The sequence below is a fragment of the Centropristis striata genome, chromosome 10 (genome assembly GCF_030273125.1).
Source record: "Centropristis striata isolate RG_2023a ecotype Rhode Island chromosome 10, C.striata_1.0, whole genome shotgun sequence".
NCBI classification, from domain to species: Eukaryota; Metazoa; Chordata; class Actinopteri; order Perciformes; family Serranidae; genus Centropristis; species Centropristis striata.
Genome location: NC_081526.1, coordinates 18,646,864 through 18,668,173, shown reverse-complemented (window position 1 = coordinate 18,668,173; position 21,310 = coordinate 18,646,864). Strand labels below are relative to the sequence as shown.

The 21,310-nt window shown below is 37.9% G+C and overlaps 2 protein-coding genes across 2 annotated transcripts in view; one reads left to right on the top strand and one right to left on the bottom strand.

Annotated features, from left to right (window-relative positions):
- Positions 1–13,015, top strand: part of LOC131978903 (TBC1 domain family member 8) — a 31,902-nt gene extending 18,887 nt beyond the window's left edge. The window contains exons 9-20 of the mRNA XM_059342718.1: positions 116–266; positions 2,152–2,366; positions 3,156–3,273; positions 5,293–5,578; positions 6,321–6,468; positions 7,287–7,385; positions 7,526–7,594; positions 8,299–8,569; positions 9,778–9,843; positions 9,967–10,053; positions 10,193–10,302; positions 10,688–13,015. Of these exons, the coding sequence (XP_059198701.1) occupies positions 116–266; positions 2,152–2,366; positions 3,156–3,273; positions 5,293–5,578; positions 6,321–6,468; positions 7,287–7,385; positions 7,526–7,594; positions 8,299–8,569; positions 9,778–9,843; positions 9,967–10,053; positions 10,193–10,302; positions 10,688–11,071 (2,004 nt within the window). The 3' untranslated portion in view covers positions 11,072–13,015. The remainder of the gene's footprint in view (positions 1–115; positions 267–2,151; positions 2,367–3,155; positions 3,274–5,292; positions 5,579–6,320; positions 6,469–7,286; positions 7,386–7,525; positions 7,595–8,298; positions 8,570–9,777; positions 9,844–9,966; positions 10,054–10,192; positions 10,303–10,687) is intronic.
- Positions 13,016–13,564: 549 nt separating this feature from the next.
- Positions 13,565–21,310, bottom strand: part of neb (nebulin) — a 75,490-nt gene continuing 67,744 nt past the window's right edge. The window contains exons 130-141 of the mRNA XM_059342836.1: positions 21,018–21,110; positions 19,377–19,469; positions 19,044–19,136; positions 18,604–18,696; positions 18,190–18,282; positions 17,425–17,517; positions 16,835–16,942; positions 16,034–16,220; positions 15,795–15,887; positions 15,295–15,435; positions 15,061–15,164; positions 13,565–14,357 (exon numbers count right to left, since the gene is read on the bottom strand). Of these exons, the coding sequence (XP_059198819.1) occupies positions 14,184–14,357; positions 15,061–15,164; positions 15,295–15,435; positions 15,795–15,887; positions 16,034–16,220; positions 16,835–16,942; positions 17,425–17,517; positions 18,190–18,282; positions 18,604–18,696; positions 19,044–19,136; positions 19,377–19,469; positions 21,018–21,110 (1,365 nt within the window). The 3' untranslated portion in view covers positions 13,565–14,183. The remainder of the gene's footprint in view (positions 14,358–15,060; positions 15,165–15,294; positions 15,436–15,794; positions 15,888–16,033; positions 16,221–16,834; positions 16,943–17,424; positions 17,518–18,189; positions 18,283–18,603; positions 18,697–19,043; positions 19,137–19,376; positions 19,470–21,017; positions 21,111–21,310) is intronic.

The following is a 21,310-nucleotide window of genomic DNA, read 5'->3' as shown; positions in this document are numbered from 1 at the left end:
AAGGAACTCAAAGCACCAGTAGCATTTGGTGCACGAGTCTAAATCAGTGTGATTCAACATGCTCAACAAGTCAGCGTGTTAATCTTTTAATCTGTGTCTGTTTGAATATTTTCAGAGCATGGAGCAGGTGAAGGAGCGGCTGTGGGAGGATCATTTCTCAGAGTTTGGTCGTGGCGTCCATATGTTTCGCACAGACAAGATCCAGAGACTTGTAGCCATGGGGATACCAGAGTCGCTGCGAGGGGAGCTGTGGATGACACTTTCTGGTAAGAGAGAACCAGTTCTTCAACATCTTGTGCAGGAAAGGAGAAATGCACATGGAGCCAAAGAGTGCTATATTTTCTTCCTACTCTCAGTAATCAAATCAAATCAAACTTTATTTATATAGCGATTTTCATACATATAAATGTAACACAAAGTGCTTTACAAAAAATAAGAATAAAAACAGACAATAAAAATGACAAAACCCACCCCTCCCTCCCCCACATACACATCTGTAAGTATACATACACAAACATGCACACACACGCATTTAGTCATGCACGCACACAAACACACACTCAGACTCACACACAGCACATATTAATTGACAGTGTAGAGACATGGCAAGGCACTGAGGATCCAGATGAGGAAAAAGCAACCTGTGGGAGCCTCCACACTGAGAGGTGGCAGAGCCCACAGCCATAGAGGACGCCGCCACAGAGACCACCAGGACCCGGGTAGACCGGGGTGGACTCCACACATGGTGCAGAGCCGCCTAGTCCCCCGGGCCAGGGAATCTCCAAGACCACATCCCCACGGGCAGACCCAACACACACCCCAGTGCGGAGACCCCCATGAGGGAACACTGGAGCTAAAAATTAAAAGACTACAAGACAACAGGATAAAAACTAAAAGACTAAAAAACAACAGGACAGGATAAAAACTAAAAGACTAAAGGACAACAGGATAAAAACTAAAAGACTAAAAAACAACAGGAGAGGATAAAAGCTAAAATACAACGGGAAAGAAAATATAAACAATCATAAACAATAATGTGTGCACACAGGCTGAAACCTGTGCTCACACAGATCAGGGTACAGGTGTTTGTGGCTTCACATTCTCTTCTCTCCGTCTTTTGCACCTCTGCAGTCTGCATGTGGTAAAAGACGACACTTTCTCAGTCAGAACTAAACTCTGCCAGCTTTTATTTTGGTTCTCTCGGTTCCTCAGCTCAGCCTCAGGAGGAGAAGCTGAAACTGATGAACGACTGAAACAGAGCCTAGAATAAAAAATAATTTAATGTTGTGTAACAAAACCTTGTAGCACGAAGATAAAGATTATTGTTGTTTCTTTACAATATCCTCATAAAATCATATTTACGTTAATATCCTAATAATGTTTACTGTCAACTCAGGACAGATCTGTCTCTATTTGTATTTCTTTATCTGTATTATCAATTCAGTACAAAAAAACTTTGTTGGTTTTATGATTTGTTAGAGAAAATAGTTGCTGACAACACAGAAATATGAGAATTATTCACAGAAATAAAGAAAAAAGTTTTTTGCATATTTTTGTACATACAGTACAAATAAAGAAGAATAAAAGATAAAATGATAAAAAAAAGACTTGATTTATGAGAAGTAGTTCTATTCTACAGCCACCTAAACATTCAGGTTCATTCATCAGTGATTATATGAAGTTCATAAACAAAGACTCTGGTTTTGTTATTTCACAATTTGGGAATTTATCAGGAAATTTACCCTTCACCTCTTCTGTCCTTCTTTTTGTTTCTCTCTTATTGTCTTAGTGTCTCTCTTATTTTTCCTGTTGCCCATATTTCTGAAAGGTAATGTTGACATAAGTAAAGAAACTTGACTGTCAGGGTTTTTAAATAGACAATGACCTAATTCCCACATGCAAAAGAGCAGAACAACAACAACAACACTGGCAGGATTTTCCATCGCGTATGAAAGCTGAGCATTCTCCCATAGGACAGGAGATGTGTGTCTTTATTCTACATAGGACTAGTGATAATAAATAATACAAAAACAACATGTCTCTTTAGTTTTTCCTCAAAGTTATGTAATGATGTGGGAGCGGATGAGAGTTGGGATCAGGGTTTGGAGAGCTGCTGCTTATTTACAGTTTGTGTATCTGTGGTTTGTGCAGACGCGTCCTCTGAGCTGGAGTCCCACCAGGGTTACTACAGCAGCATGGTGCAGAAGTCGATGGGTCAGAGCAGCCTGGCCACAGAGGAGATCGAGCGGGACCTCCACCGATCTCTGCCGGACCATCCCGCCTTTCAGAACCCGACTGGCATCGCTGCTCTGAGACGTGTCCTCACTGCCTACGCTCACCGCAACCCCAAGATCGGATACTGTCAGGTAGACCTGATGACATGATGTAACTGAACGGATATTATTGCAATATGACTTTAATAAATACATTTTATTAAAAAAAAACCCTATTCTTCAGAATATAGATAGTTCGGTATACATACTGTAAGTGCTACTGACGTGGAGAACCTACCAAGTTTTGGGGAATTCAGGGTTGTGATAAGAAAATAAAAGTAGAATAAATATAAAAAGGATTTAAAAAATGAATTACAATACATGCATGTAAAAGCTAGATAAAAAAGGAAAAATAAATGATAAATTAAAATTAAATTAATGAACAATAAAAGAAAGGAAAATAACAATATAATATAGCCACACATTAAATAAAAGATAAAATAGCCAGAAAAAAAATGAAGACATAACATAAGATAATAAAAATAAAATTTATGAAATAAAATAATATACAATTTAACAACATAATATAATAAAGTGTCTAAACCTTCCTTAATACAATGCGCAGCTCTAGGTTTTAAGCATTTAAAAAAAACATTTTTTCTAATTTCTTATTTGTTAGTCTAAAATGTTCAACTTTAACACTTTAAATTTGGCATTTCTTTATTTGACAGGATATGTAAATTTGCAAAATGATTACGCTTTATTATTCATTTTATTCATTAATAAATATATTTATTATGCATCATTTAAATGCAAGCATCCAGACATCCAGCGTAATAGCCATTACATTCTACTCATTTGTCAGTCCCCACATGGATTATCTATTACTTCAACATTTCTTTGCTTTTAAACGACATCTGTTTGTGTGTTTCTTCCGTCCAGTCGATGAACATCCTGGCGTCGGTGCTGCTGCTCTACGCTAAAGAGGAAGAAGCGTTCTGGCTGCTGGTGGCGGTTTGTGAGAGGATGCTGCCTGACTACTTCAACCGACGGGTCATAGGTAAGAGGTCAGGGGTCAAAAAACCAAGAGAGAAACAAGAGCAAAGAAGCTTTTCTTACGTAACCTCAGTTTGTTTTGTTGTTTATCGTGCGTTTGTTTTGTCTGAGCTGCTGCTGTTCAGACACAAAACAACCCAGACGGGCTTATTTTTGTCCTCTGAAACAGGAGCTCATTTCCTGTGTTTGTGAAGCAGTTTATTTATCACATGCAAGGAGCTTTTGAAACAATTTCCTCTTTCTTTTAATATCCATATTTTTGTGTTTATCCTTGAAACGGCAGCAATTGTATTCTGAGAATCTGTACGTCGAGCACAGAGTTATTTTATCTTTTTTTAATGTTAACAATTTCCCTGACTCAGAAGAGACAAAAACAACGACAATGAATTCACCTGTTGTCTGTGTGTTACTGCTTGTGTAAATGCATGTTTTTCAACGTGTTCGATGACAAAGATCAGGCTGTAGTGTAGAAAGTTTTTGTCTCTTTGGGGTATTTGTTGTTTTATTTACATTTTAAAACTACATTAACATATAATGTCCTCACTTAGTAAAAATAGAAAAGGATTTACTTGAAGTAACAATAATATTAATCAATTTTATTTTTTATTTTTTAACAAAAGTCACTTTATGGTTTTTGGAAAATAGAAAAAAATAAATAAATTACAAACCATCTACTATTATAATGCTAATGAATATGTTATTATAGCAACATGTGTCAATTGGGTACTATTGAATTAGTGGTATTACCAGTGCTAATATTATTTCCACATATTTATTCTAGATATTTATCATTACAACATCTCTTGGTGGCAAAAAAATTATATTGATATATTTTTTCCTATAATATACGTATAATGGAATAATAATAATTATGTGATAATAACAACTGTGAATGTTAATACATCTTTTTGAAAATAAAAATTGTAAATTTATCATCCGAGCTTCACCAAGCCTTTATAATTAAATGACAATTGAACTGTCAAGCATGTTTTAAGTCATAAAAAATATAATAACATTAAATGTATTATATTAACAACAATGTGATCAGAAATTAATTTTATTCCATAGAAATATTTTAATAAAATTGGCTTAGCTGAACTTACCATAAAAGGACCAATAAATTCTTTGTTCAAGCATGTTTAAAAAAAAAATATATTTTACTCTTTTTGTATGGAGTGACTTTTTGTTACTATGTGAAAAGGCAGATTATTTAAAGACACATCCACGTCAAGTGGATTTAAATTTAATACATTTTGTAGTAAGATGTAATGACTCAAAATGTTCTCTTACCAAACAGCTGAGCAGATCATTAAAGAGTTAAACACCAGATTGTAATCTCATTGATAATAACACTAGGACTTGACAAAGTCCAGCTTCTGCTGCCATGTAGTGGTCAAAACCATGAAGTACAGCCCAAGTTTATTGTTTATTTTTTGCAGATAAGGATTCAAAAAAGTATAGTTTTGGTATTGTTATCTGTAACACAGGGTTGGTACACTAGCAGTGGTCAAATTCAAGCATTTTTCAAGGACTTCAAGGTCAATTTTCAAGCTTTTCCAGTATCTTACACCTGTTGTAAATTGCATGTTTTAGATGAGTACTTACATACCAAAAGGGGGAGATTTCACTTTACCATACCAACAGCGATGGTATTACACATTTAGGAGGAACGGTCTTCATTTCAGATAGGCTACTCATTATTTTTTACATTGAACATGTGATTATCTATAGTCTATAGATGGATATAGTCAGATTGCAAGAGAAATACAGTAAGAATTTCAAGCATTTACAAGCACTTAATACAAAATCCAAGCACTTTTTAAACCTTGAAAATACAACATTTAAATTCAAGCATTTTCAAGGATCCTGGTAACAGATATTGTATCAGCACTGTCAGAATTTCTAATGTCATATCTATCATTAGGTCACCCTGTTTCTCTTCCACCAGCAGACACACACAAACACACAAACACACTTCTCCACCTGATACCTGTTTGACTCCCTCCGTTATTTCCTGCTGCAGGAGCTCAAGTGGACCAGTCCGTGTTTGAGGAGCTCATCAGGGAGCGTTTGCCCGAGCTGGCTGAACAGGTGCCGGACCTCTCCACCCTCTCCTCCGTCTCCCTCTCGTGGTTCCTCACCCTCTTCCTCAGCGTCCTGCCCTTCCAGAGCGCCGTCTGCGTGGTCGACTGTTTCTTCTTCCATGGTATCAAAGCCATCTTCCAGCTGGGTCTGGCGGCGCTGGAGGCCAATGCTGCTCAGCTCTCCGCCAGCACAGATGATGGACAGGCACTGATGATTCTCACAAGGTAGATACCCAAGTACATGTGTCACCAGGATGAATGAAAGGCTTTTTTATTTTGTATTTATTATTATTACAATGATATATTATTTGATGATGCATATTGATGCATTCATGTGAAAATAACATTTAAAAATTGAAAACATTGAGCAAATTTTAATCACTTTATATACTGCTGGGTGACTTACCTTATAAAAATTCATTAATATTAATATTAGTTGATATATATGCATATAATATTAATATACATATATAGATGATATATTGCATTATTTCTATTAGAAGTTATTGAAGTTATCAAATTTCAACAAACCTTTAAAAAACCTTGATATAAAATGTAATTAAAACCTTTAAAAGGAAAGAAGCAAATCTTCACATTTAGGAAGCTCGTAGTGAAATGTTTTTGCAAGAAAAATGACTAATAAATATGTAGGAATGGCTGAAACATTGATTTTTCAAGTAGTTTTTGTACGTAAATGTTATCATTGTGCATGGGGGATTTCAGTCCAACACCTGTGCAGCAATAAAGGGAGCTTCACTGTTGCAAACTGTTTTTTATCATGTTTTGAAATACTTTATAGTAGGAGGCACTGCCATAGAAATAGAAAATCCTACATTAGAATAACCTCATTGTAATTCTATAGGCACTACCAATCAGTGAAGAGCCAGTTGCACATTTAGAAGCTGATTTCAGATAAAATGTATAAAATAAATGACTGAATGTGAACCTTCTGCTCTATGCTTTGCAGTTTTCTGGACCAGGTTGGAAACGAAGAGTCGTGTTGTCCTCCGTCCTCCCCGCCACCTGCAGCTGCAGAGGAGACGACCAGCAGAGACACTGATTCTCCTGCTGTGCAGCACACAAACATCACTGACCTCATCAACGAGTCCTACGAGGTGAGAACAAATATGATATAAAAGGCTTGAATTCTTTGTTTTGCGCAAATATTTTTTATTTATTTAACAAATAATTAAGTAGGTTATTGAGTCAACAATGGAGTTCAACTTACAATAGTTACAGAAAACAACAATGATGGTAAATGGACCTGCACTTATATAGCGCTTTTCTAGTCGCTTTGCGACCACACAAAGCGCTTTACACTACAGACTGCGCTCATTCACCCTTTCACACACACATTCATACTGGTGGCAGAGGCTACCCTAAACGGTGCCACCTGCCACCATTGGGAATTCATTCACACACCGATGAACACAGCACATCGGGAGCAATTTAGGGTTCAGTATCTTGCTCAAGGATACTTCGACATGTAGGCTGCGATGGTCAGGGATTGAACCACCAACCCTTCGGTTGGGGGCCAACCAACTCTCCCAACTGAGCCACAGCTGCCCAAGTATCACAAGAATATATAGAATACATGCATTTTGATTGATTTTTTTTTTTTTAAATTGTGAAACAAGTGGAATTACTATAGGTGATGGTCTAATGTTTATCAAAAAATCTACTTATTTACTTATTTTATTTTTTCTTGATTGTTGTTTGACATTGTTATTATTCATTTATATACTTATTTTTGGCCTCACTGTATTTTTATTTGCTCAATCTGATGATTACCTCATTCATCTTGATATTAAGATGATTATTAATTTGGGTAAATTTGGGCGTACTGACTCTTTAACACTTGAAATTTTCATCATTTATGGAGATATGGACATATTTGAAAGTACTCTCTACTGTTTATGTTTCCTCCTATTAGAAATTCGGAGACCTGACAGTGCGGCAGATTGAGAGGCTTCGCTGTCGACACAGAATCCGAGTGCTGCAGGCTCATGAAGACACCACCAAAGAAAACACTGTGAGCAAACAGATGAATATTAATGTCATACTGTCACTTTAAAATGACCTAAAAGGAGATTTAAAGGCTAACATTAGAGTGCAGCATCATCTCAGACCTCTGCCTCTTCCCTCTGCGTGTGTGTGTGTGTGTGTGTGTAGCTGAGAGTGGTGACTCCAGATGTTTCCATCTCTCCAGAGAACTTGGCTGAAATCTACAACCTCTTCAAGGTATCACTGTCTCAACAAATTTTCAGTTTTGTTGTGACATTAGGCATTATTTTATTGAATTATCCGGTTGTATTTATGTAGTAACATTTTACATGATTTAATTTTACCTCATTTTAGATCAAATGAAATAGTATACACTTTTACAACGCATACAACTACAACAAAGTAAATAAATAAAATAATCTAAATAATGACCATAAACCTTTCTTAATCAAATTCCTGGCTGTGGGTTTCACTTAATTACATTTATGATGAGATAATAGAAAGATTCCTGATTTTAATTAATTTTACCTGTCATTTTCTGTCATTTTATCCATCTTTTTGATTTGATTTATTTTATTTTGTCTTTTATCAGTTATATCTAGTTTTACCCTTGTCTTTTATTGCACTTTATTATTATCATTACCATTTTTTCTAATTAGAAATATAGTTTTATTTTAAATGGTTTGACTAGGTTTTAGGTCTTAGGTGTTTTTTTCATAAATTTTTCTTTATTTTTATTATATTTGTATTTTGTGTATTGATCCATAGTTTTTAAATAGCTTTTTGTCTTTTTTATAGTTTTTGTGTTAGTCACTTTACTGCACTAACCTGTATAAAAGGTGCTATACAAATAAAGTTTGATTGATTGTGATATTTGAGAAATTGAGATTCAAAAGGAAACAAACTACCTCATAATTCCTTTAATCTCCTTCTCCATCCAGACGGAGCACTTCATCAGTCTGTACTGGGGGGACAGCAGCTCTGCGGCGGCTGCAGAGGCGGCAGCGTGGCGTTACTGTGACTCCGCTCGCTCCTACATAGAGCGGCAGTACCGGCTGGACCGGCCGCAGTTCAAGAGCCTCTTCGGGCTACTGGTGCCGTGGCCCGGCAGCACCAACCAGCACGCAGACACACTGGCCAACCGCACCTTCACCCTGCTGGACCAGGACTGCGACAACCTGGTCACCTTCAGAGAGTTCACCGGCTGGCTGGGTGGGTAAAGGGAGAATTAATGCTGATTGAGAAACATGATTTGTCTTAAAAAAAAGAGTATTTTTAAGGCTTTTCCACTGATATCAGCGACCACTGGAGTTGATACCAAATACAAAACTCAAAAAAGCTTCGTTTTTCCTACCTCTCACATCACAACAGCTGATAATATTGTCATAATAACTTAAAAAAAGGAAGCAATCGTTAAATAAGTAATTACTAAGTCTATTCAGCTTGACAACGGTTTATCTGTAAATGTGCTAAGTCATGACATTACATTGACATTATGTTGTATTTTTCTGCCACTGCACTTAACAAATGTCACGATTATTTTGGACAAAATAATTGCGATTCACGGTATTATCTTGCCAACAATGTTAATATATCCTATAACAGAGATGTGAGTCCAAATTGGACTACCTGTTGTCCTTTAGTTTTTAATCCATAGTATTTCACTTTTTTTATTGTGGGGTATACAATGAGTAATTTCAGCCCTCAGTGATTTTTTTGACTATTTTTGAATGACTGAAAAGATGCAGATTTTACCTTTTGGCACTTCACATCAATATAGGACAGTCAGTGAGCTAGAAAGGTTTTTCAAGTAACTTGAACTGAAATAGTAACTATGAGGATATTCACATTATTATGATTTTCCACATAATTAAAATTTAACATAATCACCTTATTGGAAGTGTTGTTGTTGTTTTTTTTGTGATCTTTGATAACGTAGTATATTGTCCAATCCCTACTGCACCTCAGCTGCATCCTGGCTCCTTAAACTAATGCTTTAAAATAAGCGTGTGACTATGAGGTAAGATTCTGCCCTCAACAAAGAAAGTCACACACAGATTTGACTGGTCTGGTTCTTTTATAGGAACAAAGAAAAAAAAGGATATAAAATATTATGAATAGATGGATGAAATACTGTTAGGAGTAAGTAAAAAAAAACAAGTTTCTAACTTAGTTGAAGAGACCCTTTAAACGACACATCTATCATGAGAAATATTGAAGGAATAATAAAACATCCACCGGCTCTCTATTGTTTCTTCAACCAAATAAAATAGATAAAGAAGATGTATAAAGCTGTAAATGTGTCACTGAGTATAAAATGTATTTTATATGCATAAAAATGCTGTAAAGAACTTTTTGTTATAGTTTGGAGACCTGAGCTGATTTGTTTTAACCATTTATTCTTTCGTTCTCCCACTCAGACACTCTGTACTGTGAAGAGCTGAATGAGAAAATACGGCTGCTGTACTGTCTGCACATCCCACCAGGTTATTCATTCTGTTTACACGATGAGTCAAGAGTTTCGAGCTGAAGTCGGGACTGTAGCTGACTTAACTGTGTGTGTGTGTGTGTGTGTGTGTGTGTGTGTGTGTGTGTGTGTGTGTGTGCAGCTCTGACAGAAAGTGAGGATGACCCCTCTTTGATGAAGAGCCCCCTGGTGTCCACAAACAGACCCCTCTACGTTAATCTGCCCTCTGGTCTGTCCAAACACACAAACTGAAGAAAACAAGAGTTTATATGCACAACACAATCAATTAATTAATGTTAATGTAATAAAGGGTGAGATTAATTTATGTCATCTGGCTGGAGACAATCTGACCATGACTGTTGTTCCAGGTGTTGAAGATGAAGTGAAAGATTACCAGGAGCAACTCAAACAGATGCTGCAGGATCTGGTCAAAGAACGGGAGAAAGATGTGGAGAAGCCTCTGCCACTCATGAACCAGGTACAGAACATGCCACACTGGTGTTACACTGCACAGTAAAATCTCTAGAAAGAATTAATCTGTGTCGTAATAAATCCTCATTCTACGTAAAAGTGTACTTAATTCTATTAATTATAAATACTATGCTTTGAATTTGACAATTTCTGAGAAGTAATAAAAAAATAAAAAATAAACATTTTTTGGAATCAGGTTTTAGAAGTTTTTACTTTTTAAGTGAAGCTTCAAACATGAACTTTGGCCTCACAGTTCTTCTGTTTTAAGCCAAAATTCCCTCAAAAAGGGTGTTAAAAGGTTTAGAACAAATCTGTTGGTTTGTTGTAGAAATAAGTTATATGATGTTAAATCAGATATTATGAAAATCTAATGCAAATCATCTTCTCCGCAGCGAGAGTTCATCCAGTTCTGTAAGACGCTCTACAGCATGTTCCACGGCGACCCGGAGGAGAACGACCTCTTCCAGGCCATCGCTACCGTGACCAGTCTGGTGCTGCAGATTGGCGAGGCTGGCCACCGGGGACAGAGCTCCGGGTCAGAGGTCACCAGCCGGGAGGAGGAGGAAGAGGTGACCGCAGCAGACGCTGGGAGCTCGCCGACAGAGAGCGAGTGGACGGTCAGCTACGCTCAGATCCTGGCGTCGCTGCTCACAGAGCAGGCGCTGGTGAACTTCTTCGAGAAGCCCGTGGATCTGTCTGTGAAGATCGCCGAGGCCAAGGAGAAGCAGTACCACCAGAGGGCGGGTTTACTCACGCTGCAGCAAGGGACCAGCTGACTGAAATGTGAACTCTGAACAAGAAACAAGCCAAATTTTTTCATGAAGAAAACCACAATATCAGTATCATTTGACACAGTGTGACAGAATAAAGCTGCCTCAGATTCCAGAAACTACACAGCCTTAATAGTTATGTGACATTTGTTTGCCGCCACAGTGGCTCGGCCTCTGATCCCTTTTTTCGAAAAAGACAGTATTTACGCTCCAAAACGCAGCAGCAGGCCATAAAATGGTTGACTCACTGGTATGAAGCAGCGACATTAATAAAAACAGGAGACCTTTTAGTTCTTTTGGCCTGGAGGAACTCTAATTATTGCCTTCTAACATCACCAGGAGGATGCCTGCAGTTAAACTGTTTTGTGGACAAATAATCACCACTTCCTAATAAGGCAGCCCCTATAAAGTGTTTATAAGCTGTGACTATTTACTTTATTAAAGGTTTATAAATAGATTACTAATTCTGTATAGCTCGCTTATTATAAGGCGTTAATTTGATTAATTTGGCAGGTTGTGAATTAATAAGGTTAATATTAAAGGGTCTCGCTTTCTCAAAAAACAGTCTGTTGTTAATTAACACTCCTTTCACTTTATATCAAACAACAACCAAAATAATAAAAAGTATATGTAATTAAAAATGTAAATAACAAGTCTTTAACTGTAAGTAAGTTGTTAATAAATACATTGTATTCGGTCAAACATTTTTCCTGTTGATGGAAGATTTTTACAATCTGGCAATGCAAAATTTGCCTCTATTAATCACTTATAACTGATCTACTAATCAATAGTACCTGATAAAGGCATTATTTATAACTCGTTATAAAGGCTGTCTTATTAGAAAGTTATTAATCCTGACAAAGAACAGTTCAGCATTCAGGACAAATCTAGCATGCATATAGTGTTCTTTTTTTATTGATTTTATACCTTTGTTTCTTAATATTAAATGTTTTCAAATGCACGCACCTTGAACTAAATATATTTTTTAGACTTTTTTTCAAATTACTGGAGAAAAAAAGGTAATTTACCATTTCAGAATGCTGAAGACAGACAACACTGCTGAAATTGTCCTTTTGAATAAAAGACACTTATAAGGATGTCACTTCTTTTCTCATAAGCAAAACTAGTCTGATAATTGTCATTATCAGTTTGTTTTCACTTCATTACTCAATCTAACATTGTATCCCGTTGTTTTTTTGTCATCATGTCAAGGCTGCAGTAACTGATGCCGAGACAAATTAACATTTATGCAGATTTGCCTTTTCCTTGAGTCAACTTGCAGCATTTTTCTGACATCCCTGTTCTTAACCAGATCCACAAAGCTGTGACTGTTTTTCTTAATGTGAGATGTGATGCACAAGGATTTATAGGTCTGAAACTCTGCTAGAGCCAAACCGTGTTGTTTAGATGCTTAAAGGCAAAGTCTCTGAATATTGCAGCCTGAAATTGTTGAAAGTCTCAGAAATATGTCCACAAATTAAAGCAGATATCTAAAACAGTCGCACAGTCATTGTTACTTGAAGTGCAAACCGCTGCACAATAAATTATACTGTGCAAAGTAGCAAAACTTCTTAAATGAAAACTTGGCTGTTATTGTTGTCAAACTAGTCAAAGTGCATAAATTATAGGGGGGTGTTGAGATGTTCCAAAGCACATCATTTGATTCGACTTTGGATTTTAAGCTCAAGATTTTTCAAGTTAAAGTTGTTTTTTCCAGAGTTGATGGCTACGTCATTTTTCAACAGATAATTTGTTTTATGATCTGATAACTGATAACATTCACATTCATGGTATCAAATCTGATATAACATCATTTTTCTAATGCAAGATACCACACTAGAACTTCGGTACACTGCTTTGAATTTCAATACCTGAAACTGAATGCTCATTTTGATCGATTTTTCATCAAATTGAAATTTGTGACACTCCAAATAAACAATATGTCCTCTCTACCATCTAAAAACCTCGATATTTATCTTGCACACAATACATTGTTTAATAAATTTAAATCCTCATCATAGATGGTTACGCTATGTGTTATGAAGTGAAAGTTAATCTTGTTTGCAGAATTTTAAACACCTAAAAGCTGACTCAAAAATCCAGTTTTCACAAGTAATCTCCAATAAATATAATACAAACTTGATTGTATTTGATTAGGGGAACCTGCTGAAGTTCATTCATTAATTTATTGTCTTTTTCGCTCACCTGACCTCGTGTCACAGGGAGCTGGACCCAATCCCAGCAGACATTGGACGAGAGGCGGGGTACATTCTGAGCAGATCGCCAGACTATCACAGAGCTGACACACAGAGACAGATATCCATTCACATCTACTTTACACAGTCAAACCTGGGAGTCTCTTGCTAACCCCTACACCACCATGTCTGTGAATGCTGCACAGTTTGAGACCCATTCAGCAGAGAAAGTGTGAATAAAAAGTATGGAAGAGAGACACCCAAAGACAAAGGTCAGAAAGAAAAGGAGGAGACAGAGTGTTGCAGGAGCTTGGTGTGCTTTATTAGCTACTGATTAAAGGTAGAGGACCTAAATAATCTGAAGAAACGAAACACACATTCTACTAATGTGAGCCTTCAGTAAAAAGGAGGGAAGACTGAGGCTCGTCTCGCACAACTCTTCTGGAGTGGTTTAATCATGAAGGAGACAGAAAGTATCTTACTCCTTATTAGTTTCACTATTTCAGCCATTTCTTATTCTCTCCATATAGGATTTCCTTTAAAGTCATAATGGCTATTTGAGCCCAATGTTTGGGTTGTACAACTCGGACAAAAAATGTTTTTATATATTAAATCTTTTTTTGAAATATACAAGAGGCATATCGTTAGTGAGTGTTGCTTTTCCAAGAGAGTGTCTTAGAAGAGTCTGTCATTCATAGAGGTCATAGTATGTATAATCAGAAATATTTATATGTCATGATGTCACATCCACAGGCAAAAAGGGGGGCAGCAGCATATGAATGATAACAGACGAGAGAAACAACAAAAATAAAATACAGTTACAGAGCTAAGTAACTAAAGGCACTGCACTAAGTGATCACCGATCAGTTTGCCCTGTGGATGTGTCGCGCCCACTCTGGAGGGACGATGGGCGGGCTTTGTCTTTAGATTGCTTCAACATAGTTGGCTGGCAGCATGCCGGTCTTGCCGGTGCGCTGCACAGTACCGTACATCCAGCCTTCGTCGATGGACTGCACATTGACGATGACGTCGCCGTCCTTGAAGGACACCTCGTCATTGTCAGCGGCAGAGTAGTCGTACATGGCACGCACAGTTTTCTACAGAGGATGAAGAGAAAAGATCATTTAGAGTGAGTGTGTGTGTTAAGAATGTAAGGGCGGTGTGAGAGCAACAGAAAAAATTTGCTAAAATTATAGAGCCTTTTCTAAAATAAAATTATATTTGTGAGATGGAAAAATACAGGGAGGAGAAGTTGGAAAGAGGCGGACTGGTGGAGGCAGAATGTGTTTTGGCCCTTTTATGGGATTTTTAAGCAATAGGAAAACTATAGAATTACACCAGTTTTATCCTTTAATCTGATTTTATGCTAATGCATACATGCCAAGAGAGAAGACTTAACTGATAAGATAAGATAACTGTGACTACTCTCTCTGAATCTGGCATCTTAGTTGTCTTTATTCAGGCCATAAAACAAGTTAATTGACCATATATTAACCCTCTCCCCTGAACATTGATTGCCTAGTCATAGTTTAGCAATGACAGGACCAACATCAAGCCTGAAAGCAAGTCTGATTAACGCTAACTAAGCTACAGAATCTTACCATGCCAAATGATTCTACTGGACTCAGGTACAGGAAAAAAGTAGTTCAGCTTTACAGCTACATAATAACTTCTTGAAAACTGAGAAACACTCCAAAACTTGAAGACTGTAAGAGTCACGCTGCAGGGGCTGTTACGTTGGTTTTTAACCTTTCCTTTTAGGTTTGTTCAGTGTGTGTAAAATAAATGTGTGTTACTAACTCCGGTGGTAGAGGGGTGAGAGGGGACGGAGGAGACGGTGGTCTGCTGGGTGGCCACTGAGGAGGACCTCTGCTGCAGCTCCACAGTCTTAGTATGCTGGTAACCTGCAGGTGATTAGAAAATACAGGAAACCACAGATAAGGTATAATACTTGCACTTTTAACAGGCTACTATAACACATCATATAATATACAGCATTTGTTGAAGTGTGTTGTGGTGATTCTGGTGATTTACCAGCAGAGGAGGCCATGAAGCCGTTGCTGTAGAGGGACATGTGGTGGTCGGCGTCCTGTGACACCTCAGACTTCTCATCAGCCAGGCCGCTCAGAGCGCTAGTGGAGCGGGAGTGCTCCTTGCTGCGACGCTGAGCTTGCACTGTCAGAGCAGCATCAAAGGGAAGTTAGATACAGTTCTTTAAGACACTGTTCATATGGGTCAAAAATACATCTATTACATCTATTAAATGTTTTCACATTTAATAGATGTTGTCTATTATTTTTTATTCAAACCAACCTACTAATGTTGTGATTATATGAATTAATTTGTATTGATTTAAAAATCAGAGTGTAAAAGGCAGATAATGAAGCATACTAAGAATTTTTTTCACTGTTGGACCAAACACTTCTTTGGCAAAAAGAGTATTTCATACTTATTTATTACTTTATTTTAAACTACAGACAAAAATGATATCCCCTTCTTTCAACCTATGAAATGATCCTTTTTTCTCATCTCACCTGACATCATGTGCAGACTCCTGGACTGGATGTTGTCCTCAGCAGGGTCGTAGTCAAACACAGAGCCGGGGTTTGTGCGCCACACACGCAGATCTGAGAACACAGAGTCAAATTCAGAATTGAATCTGTCTATTCTTTTACCATTTCTTTACAGTACAAATTTCTTTTAGTTGAATTTTAAAGTACAATCTTAACCCAAATGCCTACATTCATGCCTTCATGCATTATTTTAACTGTACCAGTGATGGTCTCCTGGTCATGCTCAATGGCACGTCTCCTCTCCATCTCCACCACACGCCTCTGGATGCCGCGGTAGTTGATGTCGCTGAAGTCCTGGGTGTTCTTCTTCACGCGCTCTGTCACCGGGTCAGAGGTGGTTGGAGTGAAGCTGCCCTTGCTCTTCTCAAAGTCCTCGTGGTATCTCACCTGGAGAGAAAAGATCACAACAACACAGTAAGGAAGGAAATCCTTGCTAGAACACCAAATGTGTATTAATCTGAAAATAATTCTTAACAAATGAACAAATTTACTCTGTTTGGGTTTTTTCAGAAGTTGTATTAAATCTGATGTCTACATCAACATCTGTTTTACTGTAGGAAATTACTGATTTATATATTTTTTTATTTAAATTTGTATTGTTCTTTATTAAACAAACAACTTTCTATACAGTATACAACTCCGGATAGTAATTAGGTAAATTAAAATAAAATAAAATAATCAAATAATAATAATAATTAAATTGATAAGAAGATAATATATGTGAATATATGAAATAATGTAAAAAAAAAAAAAAAAAAAAAGAAGCAATATTTCTGACTTTTTAAAGAGAAGAAAAAGGGATCATCATAAAATGAGAGACTGATTTCCACATTGCTGATTTTGGTCTTTTCATGGCATTTGCTGACGAGAAAACTATCAAATAACACCAGTTTTATCGTTTAGAGATACTATCTGAAGCAATCAACATGCATTAATTGCTTTCCATTGCTTGTGCTAGCATGCAGTAGAAATTAAAAACAAAAAAAAGCATTAAATCTTACTCCAGAAATGATGCGCTGGGTCTCCCTGACGCGCCTCATCTCAGGTGTGTCCAGAACGAAGGCGGCCTTGCCCTGGACCTGCTTACGGAAGCTGTCAGAGTACAGCACCTGGTGGAGAGCGGAGTCAGGACAGTGGAGAAACAAGAGGACACACAGTGAGCGGCTGAAACGTATCAAACCTGAAGCCATCAATCAGTAGCCGTTAGCATCCACAGCACAAAGGGCGTGGCAAAGAGGAAACACACAGCTGCTGGCAGAAGGAGCTGGGGTTACATTACTGGGATTTCAGACGAATGAATTAGCAGGGAGATGTTTATTAAGAGGTTGAAAATAAAAAATGTCCCAATCTTCAGTGGGAGGAATGGCAGGGTGACAAGATGAAGTGGAGTAGTTTCAACAACAGAAGAGGTTAGCACTGACGACGCAAATAGACAGCTGGTGGTATTAAAAACATTTAAAAAGAGCACAGTGGGGATAATTAATACAATTAACTAGAGCTGGGAGACAAGTCAGTTAGAAAAGGGTTAACGTGGGGCAGAAGAAGAACATATTTTAAGTAGAATATGTTCTTGTTGTGGTTCTGAAGGTACCGAGCTAATGTTTTCTTGGTTCCGTTTGACTCGCTCCATCTCTGGGGTAAACACGACAGGAGTTCCCTTGGCGGAACTGTCTTTATACAACACCTACAGGACGAAGAGCACAATGACCCCAGTCAGACACCAAGACACACACCCACCACACAGCTATAGGACTGGTTTCGTAGACTTGGAATTAACCTCAAACTCTGAAGTTACAGACAAAGTTATTTTCAGGATATTTTTCAAGATTAAGAGAAGGATTTGCTTTCAGTTGATGTGACATTTGGATTATATTTAGTCTGAGAAATTGGTCCTATAGAGTGACTCATCCTGGTAGCTTCAGCCAGGATCTCTGTTGTAGGAAAAACAAACAAACATGTGGAAATAAACACACTCCTAACGCTTCAGCGGGAGATTTAGCTTATCGTTAGCTGCGAAACAGAACTTAGCCGCTTTAAGGGAAAAAAGCTGGTTAGAAAATATTGTATTTTGGGGGGAATCGCAGGCCAGAAGGGAGGCTTAAAGGGGTTGATGGTTGAAGATTAAAGATGGAGTAAAAAAAAAAGAAATGCATGGATGAAAATGAAGGGTCAAAGTGATGATGATGGCAGGGCTGGAGCTCAGGAGCCTTGATGAATGAAGATGGATGAAGATGTGCAAGAGGTGATGAAAGACTAGGTGGCAGCAGGAGGGAGGGGGAGCAGCAAACAGGTATTATCCATGAGCACTACTCTCCACTCTCAACAGTTAGGAGCACACATGGTTTTGTTCCGCTACCGAGCTGATGTGCTTCTGGGTTTGTTTGACCCGCCTCACTTCAGGGAGGTCCGAGATAGCCGTGGCTCGACCCATAGAGTCCTTGTATTTTATCTGCCAGTTTGGGTTTTGGGCAGATAAAAAGTGGAGGGAAAAAGTCAATCAGAGACAATTGCAGGAAGACAGAGACACAGCACTGCACAAAAAAATCACAGCAGACATGAAACACACTTTTCTTTTTCCTGAGAAATGGAGAAGCAGGTGATGATAGAGACACTGTGAGGTTTAGCTGACCCCACATGAATCATAGGTGTTATAACGGCATGATGGCTTTGATGTGACAAGTACAACAGTTCTGACATCTAAACAAGACGGTGAAAGGTCAGGAGTTGTTATGAAAGTGAGGTAAAGGGGCAGGGTCACTCTGTGGAGTACCATGCTAATGTTTTGCTGATTGCGTTTGACTCTCTCCATCTCAGGGGTCTCTGATACTGCCGTGCCTTGTCCCACTCCTGCTTTGTATTGAATCTTTGAAAGAGACAACACAACAAAACGTCAAATATGGTGGTAACACACTCAAAGGCAGATTAGTTGTCGATTTAGGAGGGGAGGAAATACCCAAAAAAATCCAGGGAAATGCAAATATTTAGGAAAAAATGAGATTTTTTGTTGAAATGAGAATTCAAAATAAAGTGGCTGGTAAAAAAAAAAAGGAGTGATATATGAAACTTAGTTAGGATGGAGGAGGATAAACCAGTACTAGAAACATGGATGGTGAAGTTTTCTAGACTTTTTAGACTAGTAGGAGAACTCAGAGGTTGTTTTGGGGAAATTAGGGGATATGATCAGGATCACTGCAGTCTTTTTTCCTCTACCGAGCTGATATTCTTCTGGGTGTCTTTGACCCGCTTCACCTCAGGGAGATCTGGTATGGATGTGCCTTGACCCACAGACTCCTTGTACTGATTCTGCCCATTGCATAAATAACACAGACACAAAGTAAGACACGGACAAACAGAAACAAAGTATGAACTGTTTTGTATGTAGTGGGTTTGATATGATAAACGTTCTGGCATCTAATTGAGGGGAAAAGGCTGAGGAGAGCTATTATGACAAGTGGTTTTGAGGGAGATAAAGGGTAAGGATGGGGGCGGACAGAGGAAAATGGACATATAGCTCGGGAGGGAGAAGTTAACTCTGTGGAGTACCATGCTAATGTTTTGCTGATTGCGTTTAACTCTGTCCATCTCTGGAGTCTCTGCTACTGCCGTGCCTTGGCCCACTCCTGCTTTGTATTGAATCTTTGAACAAGACAACACAAAAAAATGTCAAAAATGTTGGTAACATACATTCGTTTTCAATATAGGGGGGCAGGAAATAAAAAATAAAGGGAAATGTTTGCTAATTTAGTAAAAAAAACAACAACAACAACAAAAGAGGGGGGAAATTGTCAAAAAAAACAACAAGTTGGTAGTAAGAATTTCATATCAAGTTATTAATCTAAAAAGGAGCTCAGCTCAGGAGGGAGCAGGGTCACTCTGTGGAGTACCGTGCTAAAGTTTTGCTGATTGCGTTTAACTCTGTCCATCTCTGGAGTCTCTGCTACTGCCGTGCCTTGTCCCACTCCTTCTTTGTATTGAATCTTTAAATGAGGCAACACAAAAATATGTCAAAAATGGGGGGTAACACACTCAGAGGCAGATCAGTTTCCAATATAGGAGGGATGGATAAAGAAAAAAAATAAATAAAGGGAAAGGTATATTTTTTTGGCGGGGGAGGGATTGTTTGGGGGACACTGTAAAATATAAAAATAAAATTTGGTAAATTAGAATTTAAAATCAAGTAATAAACTAAGACTGGTAAAAACAAACAGAAACACACTAAGACACAGACAAACAGAAACACAATATAAACTGTGTTATATCTTCTTGGTTTGACATGATAACAGTTCTGGCATCTAAATGAGGGGTAAAGGCTTAGGTGAGCTGTTATGTTTTGAGGGGGACAAAGAGATAAAGGGATAACAGGTTGGGGGGCAGACGGAGGTGAATTAATGTATAGCTCGGGAGGAAGCAGGGTCACTCTGTGGAGTACCATGCTAATGTTTTGCTGATTGCGTTTAACTCTGTCCATCTCTGGAGTCTCTGCTACTGCCGTGCCTTGTCCCACTCCTTCTTTGTATTGAGTCTTTGAATGAGACAACACAAAAAAAAAATCAAAAATGGGGGTAACACACTCAAAGGCTGATTAGTTTCCAATATAGGAGGAAAGGATGAAGCAAAATAAAAAATAAGGGGGGAAAAAAGTGGGGAAATTGTAAAAAAAAAAAAAAAAAACTTTTTCTAAATGAGATTTTAAAATCAAGCCATCAAGAAAGACTAGTAAAAAGGAGCTCAGCTCAGGAGGAAGCAGGGTCACTCGGTGGAGTACCGTGCTAAAGTTTTGCTGATTGCGTTTAACTCTGTCCATCTCTGGAGTCTCTGCTAGTGCCGTGCCTTGTCCCACTCCTTCTTTGTATTGAATCTTTGAACAAGACAACACAAAAAAACTCAAAAATGGTGGTAACACACTAAAAGGCAGATTAGTTTCTGATATAGGAGGGAATGAAATAAAAATAAAGGGAAATGCTTTCTAATTTTGATTAGACAATCAGAAAAGAAAATTGTCAAAAAAAATAAGAATTTAAAATAAAGTCATCCACTAAGACTGCTCAAAAGGAGTGATATATGAGATTAAGTTAGGATGGAGGAGGTACTAAAACATGGAAGGTAAAGTTTTCTATGAGTTTAGACTAGTGGGAGAGGTCAGGGGGCGTTTTGGGAAACAGTGAAGTCATTTTTTTCCTCTACCAAGCTGATATTCTTCTGGGTGTCTCGGACCCGCTTCACCTCAGGGAGATCTGGTATGGATGTGCCTTGACCCACAGACTCCTTGTACTGAATCTGCCCATTGCAATATGTCACACAGACACAGAGTAAAGACAGGGACAAACAAAAGCACAGTGGACACAGACATGCCCATCCATTCATAACAACAGCATCCAAAAACTGACAGTAACACGTTTCTTTTACCAATTTTCCCATAATTGGAGTGGTAGGATGGAATGTTGGCAATAAGTAAGTTTGTGAAAAATGAAGTTCTG